A 21,981-nucleotide genomic window follows, 5' to 3' on the forward strand; every position below is an offset into this window, starting at 1 on the left:
AGAACGGGGGCATAGCCTGTTTGAATTGGACAGCAGTTGAGCATGTGTGCTGCCATTCCATTCAAAGCCCATAGGCTTAGCGGAGATGGTTAAGCACAACCTTTGGCTATCTCCGTCAGTCTAGCAGTTATCACCTATCCGGTGGATGTGTGTGCTTATAATACTTTATAATTGGAATACCATTTAAAGGGCTTCTGTCACCCCACTAAACTATTTTTTTTTTGTGTACTTATAATTCCTATCCTGCCATATTGCCATACATTATGTTATTAATAATTTTAGTTCAGTAGATTTAGCAAAAAACGTACTTTTATGATATGCTAGTTACCTTTCTACCAGCAAGTAGGGCGTCACCGAAAGAGAAGACGTCATCGGCGCAGGCGCACTGAGGGAGTGCTGAGGAGGCGAGCCTCCTTATCTCAGAGCGCCTGCGCCGAATCAACACAGGCACGCGATTTTTTAAATGCTGACAGGGCCGGCCGTAGGAGGAGATCGCTGCTGGCCCTGTCAATCAACAGGAGGAGGGGGCGGTTTTCTGCGGCTGCTACCAGCAAGTAGACGCCCTACTTGCTGGTAGAAAGGTAATTAGCATATCATAAAAGTACGTTTTTTGCTAAATCTACTGAACGAAAATTATTAACAACATAATGTATGGCAATATGGCAGGATAGGGATTATAAGTACACAAAAAAAAAATAATATGAGTTTAGTGGGGTGACAGCAGCCCTTTAAAGGGCCTCTGTCAGCAGAGTTCTACCTATGACACTGGCTGACCTGTTACATGTGCTCTTGGCAGCTGAAGACATCTGTGTTGGTCCCATGTTCATATGTGTCCACATTGCTGAAAAAAATGATTGTTTAATATATGCAAATGAGCCTCTAGGAGTAATGGGGGTGTTGCCATTACACCTAGAGGCTCAGCTCTCTCTTCAACTACTGCACCCTCTGGACATGGATTTGACAGGGCCAGGAAGGTGTGATCACATTTTCGCTGCCTGGCCCTGTGTGCAGAGGACGCAGTACTTGCAGAGAGAGCTAAGCCTCTAGGTGTAACGGCAATGCCCCCATTGCTCCTAGAGGTTTATTTGCATATATTAAATCATTTTTCTCAGTAATGCGGGCACATATGAAGATGCCTTCAGCTGCCAAGCGTGCGTACAACAGGTCAGCCATTTTCATAGGTAGAAATCTGCTGACAGATGCCCTTTAAGCCTCCGTTTTTATACATCCATTTTGGCACTATTGACCATACAACTGTCATTGTTGAAACAGGTCTTGTTTTCCACAACAACTTATCAGAGAGATTTCTTCTCTATCAATTCAGGAGACATGCACTGAAATGTGTGCCAGAAAGAGGTTGAAGTGCCATCAGTGGAAATGAACCACAATGTATAGTTTAAGTAGGAGCGAAATTGAAATTAGCCGTATGTCCCTAGCTTGTCCTGTTTACTAGAACACAACATTTATTACATGATGACAGCCTCGCAATTAATGTAATGTCAGCATCTTCCTTTACCTGCACAAGTTCTTAAAGAGGTTGCATGCTTCTCATCTGCCCAGGGGAAGGGGGGTTGCCAAACTAGTAAGGGCACATTTACGTTGGCCCAATACACAGGGCAAAGATCAGGAATCAACACGCTTGTCACCGTGGTCTAAGCAGTTCTGTGTACTTTCTGATACATCACCGCTGAGGCCATTGATTGGCCTGCAGTGGAGGCAGCATGTTGATCGGACATCACATTTCCAGACTAGTGTAGAAGAAAGCACAGCGGTGGTCCCTGAACAGTTTGAGTTATTTTAATTTTTTATTTTATTTTACACTGTGCCTGTCCCCATGTCAATTAGTTTCCACTCTAGGTCAATCCATTTAAGGTGGTGCAAAAAATGTATAGAAACGATCCTGGTGGTCTATGTTGGAGCAGTGGTTAATAAAAACAAGTTTAGTGCACTGTGGATCAATCCAATAGTTACTACCTCACTAGCATCACATATCATCTCCAGCTTCCTCTGTCCTGTATTGATCATATAGATTAGTGCAGGTGAGGAGCTGGAGGACTGTAGCTCTCCTTGAACAGCTGCACACTTAGGCCTCATGCACACGAACGTTGTTTTGGTCCGCATTCGAGCCGCAGTTTTTGCGGCTTGGATGCGGACCCATTCACTTCAATGAATGCGGACAGGACTCATCTCAGGTTAATTTGCATATGGATCAAATCATTTTTTTTTACACAATAAAAGCACACAGAGCTATAGGGACTGGGTATTGCGGATGTGCTAGCGGCCATCTAGCAACCCATGTCCTCAGCTCTATACACAAAATCCCGGTGACAGGTTCCCTTTAATTACCCAGTTATGCTGCAATCCTGCTCATCACACTAAGTATCATAATTGCCCCAAGAGAACATTTTAATTTCTTTGTGTTTTCTGCCAAGATGCAATATTTGTTGTAATGGAAACTTACAAATGTTATACTGTGTCCAAATGGAAAGAAGAATTTGGAGATTTCAAGAAGGGTTAAACCATCACAATAATCAGTTGTTCGGTTTCATTGCATAACTCCTGGTTCATAAGGCAACATGCACACGACAGTGAAAAAAAATGGCTGTTGAAAATGGATAAACTGTCCATTTTTAACGGACGTTTTTTTCACTAATGCCTTTCTGAGAAATGGACGTTAAAAACAGATCCATTCAATTGTATGGGGGCAGTTGGTCAGTGAAAAACGGACAAGATAGAACATGTTCTATTTTTTGACGTCTGTTTTTCACTGGCCGTCAAAAAAACGGATTGTGTGAATAACCCCATAGACTACTATTGGTCTTAAAATTGACTTTTTATGGCCGTTAAAAAAAAAACATCACATGCGTGCCTGTAGCCTAACACATGAAGTTCTCTTATAGATACCAGTAGTTAATGTAACATATCTTTACCTACTTCCATCAACGTCCTGCAGATGGCTGTTCTTCATTTGAAATATTAGCATTTCCCTATTGCCTTTTGTAAATCATTCTATTTAGTCAATTTGTAACTAGATTTGATATTTCCCCTACCTGCATAGTTATCAGGAAATGAGCAATTACAGTATATAATCCACTTTTGATAAAAAATAAATAAATAAATACATGTCAATTTTTTGCTTTTTAAGGAGGAACACAACGGCTTCCACGTGCGGTTGGAGTTGCATTGGCGAAGGAGCTTATATTCTCTGCACGTGTCATAGATGGTGATGAAGCAAAATCCATTGGTTTGGTCAGCCATGTTGTGGAACAAAATGAGGAAGGAGACGCCGCTTACCGAAGGGCTGTTGCGTTAGCTAGGGAATTCATATCTCAGGTAACGGCAATATTAAGAAATGACTGGACCTAGAGATGTATTTATTATATGTATGTATGTTATTAGGGCATATGGACATTATCAGGGGCGTAGCTATAGGGGGTGCTGCTACCGGGCCCAGGAGCCTGAGGGGGCCCAAAGACCTTTGTGCCACATAAGACACTGGCATTATAGAAAGTGCATGCTGGTGAAGTTACACCTCTGGCTGGAGGGAAGGGGTTAGGTTAAGAATTTGGCATGAGGGGGTGCCCTTTCAATGTTTGCCTCAGGCAGCAGGAAGGATATATGCTCCCCTGCCCCTTGCCAACAAGCACTGAGGGACGGGGGCCCAAGCTGAACTATTGCACCAGGGCCCATAAGCTTTTAGCTACGCCCCTGGACATTATAATACACCCTCTAACAGCCAGATTAGAGAGCGCCTCCCATTTGGGCAGTCAAGCTATCTCTGAAGCCCCTTAACCCAGTGTTATCTGACAACCCCTTTGTGCAGAATGACATACATGTGCGTTATCATCACATATCCTGTAAAATAAAATGCCATACATATGTGTCAGGATGTTCATGCAGGAGGGCTGCTGTGATTGACAACCATACTCCTGCGCTAAAAATTAGGATGGGACCAAACTCGGTCATTCATTGATCGCCGCTCTGCTCGTAGGAGAGGGTTTCCCTTTGTATGGCACCTAACATTCATATAATGAGGGATGACTAATTTGCGCCGACAGCCCGGGGCTTAACCAGTTAAGTACCGCGCATATTTGTTTTTTCCTCCCCACGTTCCAATAGCCATAACGTTTTAAATTTTTCTAAGGGCACCATTTAATTTACCATGTATGTTATTGGAAAATGGGAAAAAAGTTATTTGGGTTAAATTGGAAAAAAAAAACATAATTCCGCCAAGTTTTTGGGGGTTTTGACATCACGGCATTCACTGTGTACAAAAAATTACAGGATGTTCTTATTCTGCGGCTCTATATGAATACAGTGATACCATACTTGTATAGGGTTTTTTTTTGTTTGTTTTACTGCATTTAAAAAATATAAACCTTTGAAAAAAATCACCATATTCTGACAGCCATAACTTTTTAATATTTCTATCCATACAGCTGTATGAGGGCTTGTGTTTTTGCGGGGCGAACTGTAGATTTTATTGGTACCATTTTTGTGGTGCATACGACTTTTTGATCACTGTTATTCCATTTTTCCACTACACAGAATTAAAAAAAAACAATGTAATAGTTCAAACATTTTTGGACGTGGCAATACCCGATATGTTTATTGTCTTTTTGTTAATATATTTTTATATGTAAAATATGGAAAGGGGATTATTTAAACTTTTAATATTTTAATGTTTATTTTATTTTATTTTTTTTACTTTTTTTATTGGGCTACAACCTGGGATCTTTTGATCCCTTGTCCTACTCACCATAATAGAGATCTATTACAGTGAATAGGATTTTCACATGCTCCCTGCTGCGCTGTGCATTGTGCACACAGAAGCCGGGAACTTACCGTGGCAGGACTGGAAGACTTCACAAGCATGGTAACTGATTGGAGCCCCGTGATTTTGCTGCGGGGCTCCGATTGGAAGGCAGAGGGAGCCGCATCCCTCTGCCTTGCCTCACAGGTGTAGCTATCAGTGTTGATCGCGGGACCTGAGGGGTTAAATGATGGGGTTCAGCAGGATCGTCGTTCCCCGTAATATATGGAGCGGTCTCACTGCAGCAGCCCACTCCATACATTACCTCAACTACCATGTCGTACAGGTACGTCACTGTGGTTGAAGGGGTTAAGGCATCTAGGGGTGTCTAACAAAAAAGCCAAATAACTGATTTAACCCCTCTCTGTCACAGCCAGTTTTCATATTTTTCCATTGTCATTTTTCATCTTGGCCTTGCTACAGCCATAACGTTTTAATTTTTTAGTCAACATAGCCATATGAGGGCTTGTTTTATCCATGAAGAATTGTTTTGGCACCATTTAATTTGCCATATGTAGGCTATCACTGTCTGATAGTGAGGGTCCGATACCCCACATCCAGTGGCGTAACAACCGGGGAAGCAGGGGAAGCGTCTGCTTCGGGGCCCGGGCTGACAAGGGGCCCTGCACCCGGCAGCTTGTCAGTCAAGTTTCATCGGTTTTTATTTATATGCAAATTACCTTCCTAACGTGCCGAAGGGGCTGTTCCTCCGGCTGTTTGTGCCCAGCCGCGCCCATTTTTGCCAAGCCCAGAGTCACTTTCTGGCGCATGCGCGATTACATTATTTGAGGCTGCTCCCAGGACACTGCGCGGGCCCAGATGTGAGTAACATCGGCGCATGCGCGAGACTACGACGCACTTAGAGAAAAAAAAGACGAGGACAGCAGTGAATAATTAAAAGCGGGACGGCGCTGGACTTTGTGATAATGGGCGCGGCTGGGCACAAATGGCCGGAGGGACAGCCCTTTGGGCACATTAGGAACGATATTTGCATATAAATGAAAACAATTTTTATAAAAAATAAAAGGACAGGTGGAGGTAAAAATTGTATATATTTTATTAAATCATGGAGACTAATATGATATCAACAGCTCAATATCAAAAATTGGGCGGGGGGTGGAGCGGGGCCATATAAAAATTTGCTGTGGGGCCCAGTCACTTCTAGCTGCGCCCCTGCCCGCATCCCAGGTTCCAAGTAGCTCTGGTGCCAGAACTATGTAGCTCCATTCAAATGGTAACTGCAGCGCTGCTCCTATTTACTTCAAGTAGGAAAGCACTGCAGTTACCAGCTCCGTTCACTACACTGTCGATAGAGCTATATAGTTCTGGTGTTGGCGCTACACCAGAACAGCTGATTGGTAGGCGTGCGGGTTGTTGGTCCCCGGCCTAAGCAACACTGAGTGTTACTAAGAAGAATCTGTATTCAGTGTCTACTATATATTGAATATGGATAACTGTGAGATGCAGAAATCGGTTTCTGACCCTGCCTCTCCTTTCCTTGCTCCAGCTGTTGCCTCAACAAGTGTAATATGTATTACTAGAATACTATGGGCTATTACCCCAACTCCCCTGACGAAGCCGCAGCGCAGCGAGACATGTCGGGTGGGGTAGTGATAGTTATTGTGTTTTAGGCAGGATACAGCAATAGGGCTACAAATTATACCTTGTAGGGTCGCAAACACTGTTCGGCTATCTAGATAGTGTGTGTCTAGTGGAATAGCAGCACTGCTACATCTGTGTGTTAGACGGTGTGAATGAATGATGGATGCTTGAAATATAGGGAATTAGGAGCTTATCCAATCCATCAATAATAGGAATTTTCTATTTATAAGTATCCAGCAGGACATCACTGATTCACCATCAGGGGCCATACCATAAAGTCTGACACATAGTAAGCTGCGGCGCTATTACACAACCTATTTGAGGAGTAGTGCCATTATCTTTCTAGTAGATCCACAGTATCTAGCACCTGTTAATCAATACACTGCTAGCAATAGCTATAGAGTATTTGGTAGGCCACCTACCCTTCAAACAGAGTGTATAGCCTAGTGACAGAGACCACTTCAGACAGACAGTGAACATATCCAAGCGCTTAACTGTCTCCTTATCGTTTTAAACCACTCAATAGTCTTGTTTTCTCCGAGTAGTGTTTTAATTATTCAATAATAAAGTTTGTAGTTTTAATATAAACAAGAGGACCCCTAAAAGGAATTTTTGGTCAATTGACCGTATGTAAAATTTTTGTCTTAAATTAAATGCATTCTCTGAAGGTGCAGTAGATATCAAGACAGTAGTAGAAAACACTGTTCTTGATAAATCTCCCCCTATGCATTTTACTGCAAGAAAATTTAGACTAAAACCTTCAGAATCACAGGTGCATATCCATGAAGCAAACATAATTACAAAAAACAAAATGGCTGCACACCGTTATGTATCCAAACAATAGAGCTAAGAAATGGGGGTCATTCTAGATAAAAGTGGTACAATACCGACTATAAATGAGTATACATGAATAATGGAAGCTCTTAGCGCACATACGTGTCGGGCGCATCTACCAGGCGTCAAGGTGGCTTCCGCAGATGGGTCCCTATCACTAAAGATACTGCCTCACTTTGGACTTACTTAAGCCTACAATATTCAGGGCAGTGTAGGAACCAGCTACAAACGTACTCTGCTCAGAAGTCCCAGGTAGATGGGCGTGTCCAGTCTAAAAGGGTGCCACCCCCAATATATTGCAAGAAAATTTAGACTAAAACCTTCAGAATCACAGGTGCATATCCATGAAGCAAACATAATTACAAAAAACAAAATGGCTGCACACCGTTATATATCCAAACAATAGAGCTAAGAAATGGGTGTCATTCTAGATAAAAGTGGTACAATACCTACTATAAATGAGTATAAATGAATAATGGAAGCTCTTAGCGCACATACGTGTCGGGCCTACCTACTAGGCGTCAAGGTGGCTATGCATTTTACAAAATTTACTTGCCTGTTTGATTTGCTGACAGATCTGATCGCTGGTAACCCATCTCCCTTTTACCTTCCAGATCACCCTTTGTTAGTAAATAAGTGCCAAAAGATAGAGGTGAGCTGGGCTACCAGAAATCAGCACACACACTGGGCCAGATTTATCATTAGCTCAAGTCAGAATAATGGAGTGAAAAAGTCCCAAAAAAGTCCCAAACGCTAAAACTGCGCACAAATTTGCGACTTTTTTCTGCTCTGCACTATGCTCGCCAGTTTTCTGAAAGTGGGCGTGTTTTCTTATGTAAATGAATCTCTAGACAGATTTACTATTGGGACTATTTAAAAAAGTCGCAAAAAAGTCGCAAAAAAGTCCCAATTTCACTCCAGTGAGGACCATGCTTATCTTATGAGACTTTTTAATAGAACATGCGACTTTTTCATAAAAACGTGCGACTTTTTCGTAAAGATGTGCGACTTTTGTAAAGCTGCTTACTGACGGATAAACTGCTACCGTCAAACCACATTTATTACAGTCTTAAAGGGCCGATCATAAATCTGACTTGGCTAAAACTGACTTTAACCATATGTTAAAGTGGAGTGAGCTGTCAGAGTAATGATAAATCTGGCCCACTGAGTATACAGGAATACAGCCAGAAGGCTTTGACTTTTGCAGTCTTCTGCCATTTTTCTGTTAACTTACTGTCAGGCATGACTGCTGGCAGCCCCGCTCCCCTCTATCTTCTAGAACTTACTAACTAGGGATGTGCTGGCCAGATAAAGGGGCTGCTAGTGATCAGTGATGGAAGCAAGTCAACTACACAGGGAAACATAGAAAAATCCAGAATTTAGAGTTAAAGGTGTCAACTGGAGTAGGGAGAGGAGAGGCAGGCTGAGAAGCCTGTATGTGCAACTTACAGTTATCTGTATTATGTCTACAGTATGCTCTGAGGATGGATTCTCCTTAGCAATGCTCAGTTAGAAAGTTGCTATGGGAAAACTTTACACACAGTTTTTTAAATAAAGGTTTGCATAATTCCCTAATAAGCTATATTACAATATGACTTAACATGACTGTTACTACACGTACAAATGAAATAAAATTGATACTTTAAATGGAGATTATATTATGCAGTAAAACTCCTTCATATAAGCATGCAAAGGCAGACACTTTTGCAGTAATGTGAATAAGCTAATCCTTTTTATTATATAGGGTTTTACTGTATATGGAAGAAAAAGAAACTGCAGAGAGGTTCTGCATCTTCTTCTGTTTAAATTAATTAATATGCCTTCCCTATGCAGTTCAGTCAGTGCCACAGCCTGTGGGTTACTGTAGATAAATCTCTGTTTTGCAGAACTAGTGCTTTGCTGATTTACAGAGCAGCATTACGTCTGGAACAAACAGATGTAGAACATGCTGTACACTCTGTGACATTTGCTAATGTGCTTATCTCCATCCATTAGACAACTAAATATGCTTTAATAGTGAAATTAGGAAAGTAAAGGTGTTATCAACAGTTTTGCAATTCTACTGTATTTCCTTCCTTACTATGTTCATTAACCCTTTTAATGTCAGTACTAGTGAACCATTGGGATTTTTGTACTGATTGCTAATCAAATTTGGTTTGATTGTTATCTAAGTCACAATGCTAGATAAACACAGTCTAACTAAAGAATGACACACTCAGTGGTACTATTTATTTGAGTTAACATCCATAATGCAGGGAGAAAAAGCAATATAAGGCTACTTTCACACTAGCGTTCGGGGCTCCGCTTGTGAGCTCCGTTTGAAGGCTCTCACAAGCGGCCCCGAACGCATCCGTCCAGCCCTAATGCATTCTGAGTGGAGGCGGATCCGCTCAGAATGCATCAGTCTGGCAGCGTTCAGCCTCCGCTCCGCTCAGCAAGTGGACACCTGAACGCGGAGGCAAACGGATCCATCCAGACTTACAATGTAAGTCAATGGGGACGGATCCGTTTGAATTTGACACAGTATGGCTCAATTTTCAAACGGATCCGTCCCCCATTGACTTTCAATGTAAAGTCTGGATGGATCCGTCTGAAGCTACTTTCACACTTAGAATTTTTTCTACAATATAATGCAGACGGATCCGTTCTGAACGGATCCCAAGTCTGCATTATATGAGCGGATCCGTCTGGGCAGACCCCAGACGGATCCGCTCTGAACGCTAGTGTGAAAGTAGCCTAACCCCTGTGTTAATGCTTTTCTGTAATAGATAATTGGCAAAAGGAGATGAGATTGGAAGTGTGGCTTTCACAGATGCTTGGCCCAATAAATGAAGGCACACAAAGCTTGGTTACTGACAAATCTGTTTTTCCTCAATAAAGAATGGTTAGTGTGAACCATAACTCAATAAAAACATCTTTCAAAAAACCTCAGAAAACGTGTTATAGAGCTACAAGAAGCTAGAAATGACTACAAAAGCATTTCCAAAGACCTGGGTGTACATTAATCCATGGTTAGACAAATTTCTACATATAGAGAAAAATCAGGACTGTTGCTACAACAGGCAATCCTGAGAGAGGTTAAAAAGAACCCAAAGGTAACAGAGACCAACAAATAAAAGTTTACAGTAAAAAAAAAGGTGCCCCTTTTCCTTCATCAAGTGATTTTTAATAAAAACAAATTTAATAAAAATTGACATATTAGATATCACAACGTCCATAATGACCAGCTCTGCCTTTTCAGGTGAATGGTGTAAAAAATAAATAAAATAAAAAACGGTGCTAAAACAGCCATTTTTTTGGTCACCTTGCCCCAAAAAAGCGTAATATTGAATGATCAAAACATTTTATGTACCCAAAAATGGTACCAATAAAAATGTCAACTCTTCCCGCAAAAAACAAGCTATTACACAGGCAGAAAAAAAAATATGGCTTTCATAAAATGGAGACAATAAAACATGATTTTTTTTTTAATGCTTTATTATGTAAAACTGAAACCAAAAATTAAAATAGACATATTTGATATTGTCGCGTCTATAACAATCTGTTCTTTTAAAATAACACGATATGTCCTGTCAGGTAAGCGCAGTTAAAAACAAAAAATTCTAACTGTGCCAGAATAGCCATTTTTTGGTTACCTTGCGTCACAAAAAGCATAATATTGAGCGATCAAAAATCATATGTACCCCAAAATAGTACCAATAAAACCGTCACCTTATCCAATAGTTTCCAAAATGGGGTCCCTTTTTTGGAGGTTCTACTGTAGGGTGCATCAGGGGGTCTTCAAATGCAGCATGGCAACTTAAAATTATCCCAGTGAAATCTGCCCTCCAAAATCAAATCCATATGTTGCACCTTCCCTTCTGCGCCCTGCTTTGTGCCCATACAGCAGTTTACGACCACATGTGTGGTGTTTCTGTAAACTGCAGAATTAGAGTAATAAATATTGTTTAGTTTTGCTGTTAATGAATTAAAATGGAAAACCTGGAAAAGAAGTGAAATTTTGAAATTCCCCTATTTTTTTAAATTCTTGTGGAACACATAAACGGTTAACAAAGTTTGTTAAATCTTATTTGAATAACTTGAGGGGTGTAGTTTCTACTGTAAAATGGTTATTTATGGGTGCTTTCTATTATGTAAGCCCCACAAAGTAACTTTATAACTGAATTGATCCTAAAAAAAGTGGGTTTTCGGAAATTTTCGTAAAATTGTACTCCATCTAACATCCCCAAAAAATAAAATGACATTTACAAAGTGATGCCAACATAAAGTAGACATATTGCAGATGTCTTAAAAGCAGAGAAATAGAAATTTCCTATGGAAAAAAATGACGGATCCGGGATTCAGGCAAGTCTTCAGTTTATTTCGCCGGAGTCAAAATGACTGAACTGAAGACATCCTGAATGGATTACTCTCCATTCAGAATGCATTGAGATATGCCTGATCGGTTCTTTTCCAGTATAAAGCCCCTGTGACGGAACTCTATGTCGGAAAAGAAAACCGCTAATGTGAAAGTAGCTTTAGAATGGCTTGGATAAGTAAAAGGCGTTCCAAAATTATTACCTCAAAAAATGACACGTCACATTTGCAAAAAATGGCTTTGTCTTTAAGGTGAAAACTGGTCTGAGGTAGAAGGGATTAAAAAAAAAGTTTTTTTTCCCCTGTCGACAATGCTGGAAAAATGATCTATGGACACATGAGACAAAAGTTGAAATCTCAACCCAATTGTGAATCATTGTGCAGGGAGCATCATGATTTGGGGCTACTCAGCTGTCTCAGGGCCTGGGCACCCTGCGACCATTGGGGGTACACAAATTCTAAGGTGCATAAAGAAAAACAGGAGAATATAAGAGAAGCAGTCCATGACATCTACAACATTGTGCACATCTTATTTGCAGCTGCAGCAAATGTTTAGTGGAGGTGATTGCTGTTAAAGGGGATCTACTGGTTCTTAAATTCAAGGTTCATTTACCTTTTCTCCTTACACTAGTGATACATTTCAGTGTGCTCAATAAAAGACAAGACTGGTGCAACTGTGTTATTAGTTTAGTTAGGTTGTGTTTTTCTTTACTTGTGATTTAGATAACAATCAGACCACATTTTATTAGAAATCACTGAAGGAATTCATGCAATTCCAAAGGGTTAACTTTTTCTTGCAAATGGATATCTAGACAGTAACACAGGGGCACATTTATAAAGTCTTAATAAGTCCCTGAGCTGGTGGTGGATCGGCCTCTACATAACTTCGACGTATCCACCTTCTATTCTCAATGCAAGACAGTTTCCTTGCTGTCCTACATACATTTAGACCATCTTGTACGCCTAAACCAGGAATCCAGAACTGTACACAGTACTCCATGTGTGGTCTGACTAGTGATTTGCAAAGTGGCAGGACTAGGTTCTCATCACGGGCATCTATGCCCCTTTTGATGCACCCCATAATCTTATTGGCCTTGGCAGTAGCTGCCTGACACTGGTTTCTAGTTACGTTTGTTTTTCACTAAACTTCCTAAGTGCTTTTCCATGTCGGTGTTACCTAGTTTTTTACAATTTAGTATATATAGGTGATTTGCATTAGGGTACTTTCACACTTGCGTTAGAGGAACTGCCTGCCGGATCCGTAAATCCATATGCAAATGGATAGCATTTGTTTCTGGATCCGTCTGACAAATGCATTGAAATACCGGATCCGTCTCTCCGGTGTAATCCGGAAAAAGGGATCTGGTATTTGTTTTCACATTTTTAAAGGTGCATGTTCCGGTCTTCCGGACCACTTGGTTCCGGATCCGGTATTAATACATTTCAATGGAAATTAATGCCGGATCCGGCATTCTGGCAAGTGTTCCGGAATTTTGGCCGGAGAAAATACCGCAGCATGCTGTGGTATTTTTTCCGGCCAAATACTGTAAGAGGGACTGAACTGAAGACATCCTGATGCATACTGAACTGAATGCTTTCCATTCAGAATGCATTAGGATAAAACTGAAGAGTTTTTTTCCGGTATTGAGCCCCTGTGACGGAACTCAATACCGGTAAACTTTAACGCTAGTGTGAAAGTACCCTTATTCCTTCCCGTGTGCATAACTTTATACAGTTTAGTGTCAACTGCAATTTTTTTTATTTTACTCTGCAGCACCTATACAAGAACATTAATAAATATATTGAAGAGCATTTACTCAATCTGAGTATTTACCATTAATAACCACCCTCTGTTTTCTATCACTGAGCCAGTTACTTACCCACATACAGATATTTTCTCCCAGTCCAAGCATCCTCATTTTATGTACTAACTAGAGATGAGCGAATTTTTCAAAAATTCGATTCGCCCGGTTCCCGAATTTTTAGAAAAAATTTGGTTCGGTCCGAGTTCATTTGCGGTAATTCGCATGAAAAAACAGCTATTTCCTGGCTGAGGAGAGCCTTTATAGTGGTGTAGAACACTGTGTCTTGCAGTATCACGCATAGGGAGTCTAATAATATTGTGAGTCAGTGTGACATTCAGATGACAGGCGTCGCTCCTAGAATCACTGCACACTTCACTTATTTGGGCAGTCACGGGGCCAAAACTGACCAAATAACTCTAGTATGAACTCCACATAGATATCTACAGAACCTGTTCTATTAAACGCTTATACAAGTAGAGCCCAGATGACAGAGTGGAGAGGGTGTTAGCAGTAAGTTTGTGTTGACGTCACTGATTATTTTGCCCTTCCTCTGATCCGTCAGAACAATAACCCCCAAAAAACGGATCCTGTCTGTTGAGCATCCGCCTTCACTCGGTCAGCATTTGGTCAGTAATCCATCAGTATTTCTAATGCCCAAAAAAATCTAATAAATAAAAAGGAAATTAAAACACCCCAAAAAAGTCTGTAGTTTTCTCACTTTACCACACAATAGCTAATAAGCCCTTTTTTTCCCACTAATACATGCCAAAAAGGGCTGTAATTTTCTCACTTCACCACTGCAAATACTTTTTTTATGCCACTAAGGCCTCATGCACACGACCGTTTTTTTTTGCGGTCCGCAAAACGGATTTCCGTTGTTCTGTGATCTGTGACCGTTTTTTCTTCCATGGGTCTTCCTTGATTTTTGGAGGATCCACGGACATAAAAAGTGAAAAAAAAAACTAAGTCCAGTTTGCATTGAAAATGATAGGAAAAACGGACACGGATCACGGACGCGGATGACTATCTTGTGTGCATCCGTGATTTTTCACGGACCCATTGGGTCCGTGAACCGTTGTCCGTGAAAAAAATAGGACAGGTCATATTTTTTTCACGGACTGGAAAAACGGATCACGGACACGGAAGCCAAACGGTGCATTTTCCGATTTTTCCACGGACCCATTGAAAGTCAATAGGTCCGTGAAAAAAAACGGAAAACGGAACAACGGCCGCGGATGCACACAACGGTCGTGTGCATGAGGCCTAATACACACAAGAAAGGGCTTTAGAACATATAACTGCACTGCTGAATGGTAAATATATTTCTCTTTTTTCCTCTTTATACACTCCACAAAAGGGCTTTATAACATATAACTGCACTGCTGAACAGCAAATAGGCCCTTATTTTTTTCCATTTATACACGACACAAAAGGCTTTAGAATATATAACTGAACAGCAAATATATTTTTCTTTTTTCCACTTATACACTCCACAAAAGTCTTTAGAATATATAATTGCACCGCTGAACGGCAAATACATTTTAGTTTTTTCCACTTATACACTCCACAAAAGGCTCCACTTTTTTTTTATTTCTATTTTTATTTTGCCACTATTACACGACAAAAAGGGCTTTATAACATATAACTGCACTGCTGAACGGCAAATAGGCCCTTATTTTTTTCCACTTATACACGACACAAAAGGCTTTAGAACATATAACTGCATCGCTGAACGGCAAATATATTTTTCCTTTTTCCACTTACACACTCCACAAAAGGCTTTAGAACATATAACTGCACCGCTAAATGGCAAATATATTTTTCTTTTGCCACTAATACATGACAAAAAGGGCTTTAGAACATATAACTGCAAAACTGAATGGCAAATAATATATTTTTCTTTTGCCACTAATACATGCCAAAAAGGGCTGTAATTTTCTCATTTCACCACACAACGGCTAATAAGCCCTTCTTTTCCCACTAAGGCCCCTTTCACACGAGCGAGTTTTCCGCACGGGTGCAATGCGTGATGTGAACGCATTGCACCCGCACTGAATCCGGACCCATTCATTTCTATGGGGCTTTGCACACGAGCAGTGATTTTCACGCATCACTTGTGCGTTGCGTGAAAATCGCAGCATGTTATATATTCTGTGTTTTTCACGCAACACAGGCCCCATAAAAGTGATTGGGGCTGCGTGAAAATCGCAAGCAAGTGCAGATGCGGTGCGATTTTCACGCACGGTTGCTAGGAGACGATCGGGATGGGGACCCGATCATTATTATTTTCCCTTATAACATGGTTATAAGAGAAAATAATAGCATTATTAATACAGAATGCATAGTACAATAGGGCTGGAGGGGTTAAAAAAAAATAAAAAAATTATATAACTCACCTTAATCCACTTGATCGCGCAGCCCGGTTTCTCTTCTGTCTTCTTCTTTGCTGTGCACTGGAAAAGGACCTTTGATGATGTCACTGCGCTCATCACATGGTCCATCACATGATCCATCACCATGGTAAAATATCATGTGATGGACCATGTGATGAGCGCAGTGACGTCATCAAAGGTCCTATTCCTGTACACAGCAAAGAAGAAGACAGAAGAGAAGCCGGGCTGCGCGATCAAGTGGATTAAGGTGAGTTAAATTATTTATTTATTTTTTTAACCCCTCCAGCCCTAATGTACTATGCATTCTGTATTAAGAATGCTATTATTTTCCCTTATAACCATGTTATAAGGGAAAATAATAAAATTTACACCTAACCCGAACTTCTGTGAAGAAGTTCGGGTCTGGGCACCAAACATGCCGATTTTTCTCACACGCGTGCAAAAAGCATTACAATGTTTTGCACCCGCGCGGAAAAAACACAAACATGGAACGCAATCGCAGTGAAAACTGACTTGTTTTAGTGTCAAAATCGCACCATTTTCCCTGAACGCATCCGGCCCCAATCCGGGACCCGATCATTATTATGGGGACCCGATCATTATTATTTTCCCTTATAACATGGTTATAAGAGAAAATAATAGCATTATTAATACAGAATGCATAGTACAATAGGGCTGGAGGGGTTAAAAAAAATAAATAAAATTATATAACTCACCTTAATCCACTTGATCGCGCAGCCCGGTTTCTCTTCTGTCTCCTGCAGAAGTGGTAGCTGCAAATACAGTGAAGGGGTTTAAGCATGCATGGGATAGGCATAAGGCTATCCTTCATATAAGATAGGGCCAGGGACTATTCATAGGATTCAGATATATTGGGCAGACTAGATGGGCCAAATGGTTCTTATCTGCCGACACATTCTATGTTTCTATGTCTTCTTCTTTGCTGTGCACTGGAAAAGGACCTTTGATGATGTCACTGCGCTCATCACATGGTCCATCACATGATCCATCACCATGGTAAAAGATCATGTGATGGACCATGTGATGAGCGCAGTGACGTCATCAAAGGTCCTATTCCTGTACACAGCAAAGAAGAAGACAGAAGAGAAGCCGGGCTGCGCGATCAAGTGAATTAAGGTGAGTTATATTATTTATTTATTTTTTTAACCCCTCCAGCCCTAATGTACTATGCATTCTGTATTAAGAATGCTATTATTTTCCCTTATAACCATGTTATAAGGGAAAATAATAAAATCTACACCTAATCCAAACCCGAACTTCTGTGAAGAAGTTCGGGTCTGGGCACCAAACATGCCGATTTTTCTCACACGCATGCAAAAAGCATTACAATGTTTTGCACCCACGCGGAAAAAACACAAACATGGAACGCAATCACAGTGAAAACTGACTTGTTTTAGTGTCAAAATCGCACCATTTTCCCTGAACGCATCCGACCCCAATCCGCAACGCCCGTGTGAAAGGGGCCTAATACAAGCCAAAAAAATGCTTTAGAACATATAACTGCTTACAAGGGCAAATAAGACGTAGAAATATTTCCTTGTAATAAACCTTGTTAACGGCTGTATCAAACAGCACTTGCAACCTAATAAGAACGGCTTGCTGGAATTACAGAGCTGTGTTATGGCAATTTGGGTGCCCACTCAGTGTAATAGGATTGTTCCTATTACCCAGGCTGTAACCTTCCCTACTGAACCCTGTTCAACATAAATGTTGTGGAATGATTCCTCCCTATCCTTTTCCTACACCTTCAATAATCTTTCCCTGTACTTGTAAATCGTTTTTTTAGCACAATGAAGTTTTTTCTACCACTGTCTCTAGTGCCTGCTGACGTCTCTCTCTGCACTAAGTACACTGGAAAATGGCAGAATCCAAGATGGCTGAGGCTATTTATAGGGCTGGGACATCACAGGGATGGCTGGCTGCTGATTGGCTGCATGCATGGCATTATGGGTGATCTCGCCTTCCCAGAGTTCCTTGCTCCATGTCCTCACACATGCAGCAGCCATTTTAGGAAAAAAAGTGTGATTCGTTACCACGAAGCGTGAGGAAATTCGGATTTGATGCGAAACAAATAATTCCTGAAATTCGGATAGAATTCCACTTCGTCAGCTTCAATTCCCTCATCTCTGGTACTAACATTTTATGTAGCACAGCATCAAAAGCTTTGGAGAAGTCAAGATTTGGCATCAGTTGACTCAACTTACCTCCTCATAGAAACTGATTAAACTAGTTTGTCAGGACCAATCCCTCATGAATCTATTCTGATACAGTGCTATATGCTTCTTTTCAGTAAGATACTCCTGGATAGCATCTCTTAGAAAACCTTCAAACATGTTACCCGCGACAGACATTAAACTTACCGGCCTATAGTTTCCGGGCTCTGTTTTTTGGACCCTTTTTAAATTTTGGCACCACATTTGTTATGCGCCAATCCTGTGGAACACTCCCTGTCAGTATAGAAAAAATAAAATGGACTCCACACTTAAATGTCAGCCAGCTTCAGCTTGTAAATTTACTGCATCTAATCTAATCTAGTAAAAGTATTTATTTATTATATAAATGTTTTCATGGTATATTACTGTTTATACTACTGTTTTTCTGCAATCCTAGGGGCCAATTGCAGTGAGAATGGCTAAACTTGCAATCAACCAAGGAATTGAGGTAAGTGCCTGCAGTTTTCAGTATCGTGTAATGCAATATATTTCTTTAATTGTCTTGCATCCAGCGTTGCTGATTTCCACTAGGTGATATGCTTCCAGGGCTTGTGTGACAATTGTATTTGAAGAGAATTGGGCAGCTGGCACTAAACTGCATTAAAGTTAGTGACCAGATAGGCTATGTTGGTGCATAAGATTGACTACATATTCTTACTATTCAAAGCACCTACCTGTTCACTTGATTGAATGCCCCTCTGTACGTGTTGTAGAAAAGAATTAAAGGTGTTTTCTGAATGTTTTATACTGATGACCTATCCTCAGCATTGTTTATCAGTATAAAACACTTGGAAAGCCTCCTTAAGGGTCCTTTCACACAGATTCCTGCATGGCAATCGTTAAGTGCCTTTTATATGCACAAATCATCACGAGTATGGGAACAAACAATAGTTAGTACGATCATTCATCCCCCATACTGTTTTCATTTGTTAGCAGCACATCCCCTGTTTACATGGGGTGATACACTGCCAACAAGTGATCATTTTGTAGTGCCACATAAAAGATGTGATCACTAGTCATTGATCATTTGCTCATTTGTCAGCTGATCACTGGCATGTCTACTTGGGATAGTGATTAGGGACAAATGTGATTATCAGCCTGGGTGAGAGAGCCCTAATACTGCCCTATGGCTCAGTGGTTGGCACAGTTGCCTTCAGCTCTGAGGTCCGGGGTTCTAAACCAGAAGCATCTGCATCTTATCCTGCTGTTTGCTTGAGAGGCTGATGTGAGTGATGACAATCTCTGTACAGAACTGCGGAATATGTTGGTGCTAGATAAATAAAATAATTTATCCTTTGCATAGTATTCAGTCCCCTTATATCTTCTAATTTCCAGGCTGTGCTCATAGGTTAAAACGTCAGGGTCCAGCACCAGATGGTACTCAGCCATTGAAGAGATTTTTACATATTGCTAATATATAGTTATTATCATTGGTGCAGGAAAGAAACTGAATAACCATCTCATACTAAACCTCATTCAGACCCGTGTACATTTAATAGGGTCATATAATGTTTTAGAAAATGTGCATTAATCTAGTAATGTTTTCTAATTGCAGGTGGATTTGGCAACAGGCTTAGCCATAGAAGAAGCGTGCTATGCTCAGGTATTGATCAAATCCGTTTTCTTACCTAACAGGAGCATAAGATCATCATGATGAATCACAGGCATGGAGCTTCATGGATTGGTTGCAGGGACATACACAGATGTCATAAGGCCCAATAGCAAAATGTAATATGCCTTCGCCCCACGCAGTTTTTAAGTATGCATGCGTCAATCATTCCCAGGCAAGGCAGAATGCAAAGCACAACACCCCAAATTCCTGATGAATGTGCGTTATTTTTATTAAGCAGGAGCAATTTTCATTAAAAACAAATTGTAGTCGCCTTTGGCCTCTAGCACTTTATCTCACTTTTATGTTGAAAAATGACAACAGGTGCTTAAATATGACGCTTATTCTGAACATCATATTGATTAAAGGGCTTCTGTCACCCCACTAAACTCATTTTTATTTTTTTGTGTACTTATAATCCCTATCCTGCGATATATCTATACATTATGTTATTAATAATTTTCGTTCAGTAGATTTGGCAAAAAACGTACTTTTATGATATGCTAATTACCTGTCTACCAGCAAGTAGGGCGTCTACTTGCTAGTAGCAGCCGCAGAAAACCGCCCCCTCGTCGTGTTGATTGACAGGGCCAGCCGCGATCTCCTCCTCCGGCCGGCCCTGTCAGCATTTCAAAAATCGTGCGCCTACCTATAGACGCCCTACTTGCCGGTAGACAGGTAATTAGCATATCATAAAAGTAAGTTTTTTGCCAAATCTACTGAACGAAAATTATTAATAACATAATGTATAGATATATCGCAGGATAGGTATTATAAGTACACAAAAAATAAAAATGAGTTTAGTGGGGTGACAGAAGCCCTTTAATGTATTTATACCAGACAACTGGCATAAATATATTGGCAAATCTCCTGCCTCCCATCTGTGACAAAGCTGGCTGCCTGAAGCCACCACTAGGGGGAGCTCAGTGCATAGGAATTTATACAATTACCATGGAAGCGGTAATAATCCCTTTGCGATGAGTTTCCCCTAGTGGTGGCTGCATGGCAACACAGTGTTTTCATGTCTGAAAGAGAAAGGGCAATTCAGTGCAGGACCCCCTTTCCCCCAGGCCCCATAGCAGTTCTGCCTATGATGAAGGTGCCAATGCCATTGATTGGTTATGAATATGAAATATATAACGAACAAGGAGGATAAGTGACAATACAGTCTGACTCTACTATCCTGTCATTGTGTTGTTTCTAAAGAAGGAAATACTGGATTCTTGATAGAAGAAATGTCAAATATTTTCCAGGCAATGTCATTATTTGAGTCCAGTTAAGTATTCTTTGGAAATGATGTTATACTGTAACTAAATGTTAACTAAATGAATAGATTTAGAATAATTTGCCTACTGATGCCATCAGACTATTAACCCCCATAAGATAACGCTATAAAGACATTATCTGATATGACATTTTCTTGCTTCAGAAGTTGAAAGACCTGGATACTGGGGGTTGACATTTTCAGATGTGGTTGCAGGCAGGCGCGTTCTTCATTGTTTTATTTGTTGTCTATTTTCTGTATTGTTTATTTCTTCTCCAGAAAGGAGTTATTGTTTTTATAATGTGAAACCTCCCACACAAAAATCAGCAAATGGTGTTTATGCAAGTTAAAGCTAAATTTAGGATTCCTAAACGGCCGCGCTTTAATTTGAGCATTCATTTCAAGCTCCACACCATATGCATTGCTGTTGTTTACAGAATTAAAATGTGTGCGAATTTATCACGAGTGGCATTTTATTTAGTTTTTTTGCTGCTTGTCGCTTTGTCAGCAGTCACTCAAAGTGGTATTCCGAGACAGTTACATTATTAAAGATCTTGCTTTTGACGAAAGTGTGGAACACACAGATTTATGTGTCCGTCTTCTTTGGTGACAGTTTTGGATATGTACATTAATATGGCTTTGTATGTGACAGTCCTAGATAAATCTTGTATATATATCTTATATTAAAAATAAAGTTACATACTGGGTTTAGAGAGAAGATAGTAAATACATATGCCCCTTCTATTTTGTGTACCTAATTTTGATGGACACGTGAAAAGGTGATAATCAGTTTGTTTCTGTAGCATTTCTGTCAATGAGGGACATTTAGTAAAATTACAGAGCAGTTACTGGCAGGGCTCCAGATGGCGACCAAAATGGTCGCCAATGCGACTTAAAATTTGCAGATGGCGACAAGACTTTTTAGTCTTGTTGCCATTTGCGACTGTACCGCCGCGCTCCTGCGCAGCCTACGTTCTGTTCAGTAGCACAGTGGAGAAGGAAGGAGTCCCTCCCTCTCCACTGTGACGTGGCCGCCACTACCACCAATGGGGAGGAGGAGGGGAGGAGCTG

General features: G+C 40.6%; 1 protein-coding gene across 1 annotated transcript in view; it reads left to right on the forward strand.

The window, feature by feature from the left end:
• Positions 1–21,981, forward strand: part of AUH (AU RNA binding methylglutaconyl-CoA hydratase) — a 295,545-nt gene that overhangs the window by 268,708 nt on the left and 4,856 nt on the right. The window contains exons 7-9 of the mRNA XM_040416942.1: positions 3,146–3,333; positions 18,435–18,485; positions 19,593–19,640. Of these exons, the coding sequence (XP_040272876.1) occupies positions 3,146–3,333; positions 18,435–18,485; positions 19,593–19,640 (287 nt within the window). The remainder of the gene's footprint in view (positions 1–3,145; positions 3,334–18,434; positions 18,486–19,592; positions 19,641–21,981) is intronic.

This window comes from Bufo bufo, chromosome 2, assembly GCF_905171765.1.
Source record: "Bufo bufo chromosome 2, aBufBuf1.1, whole genome shotgun sequence".
NCBI classification, from domain to species: Eukaryota; Metazoa; Chordata; class Amphibia; order Anura; family Bufonidae; genus Bufo; species Bufo bufo.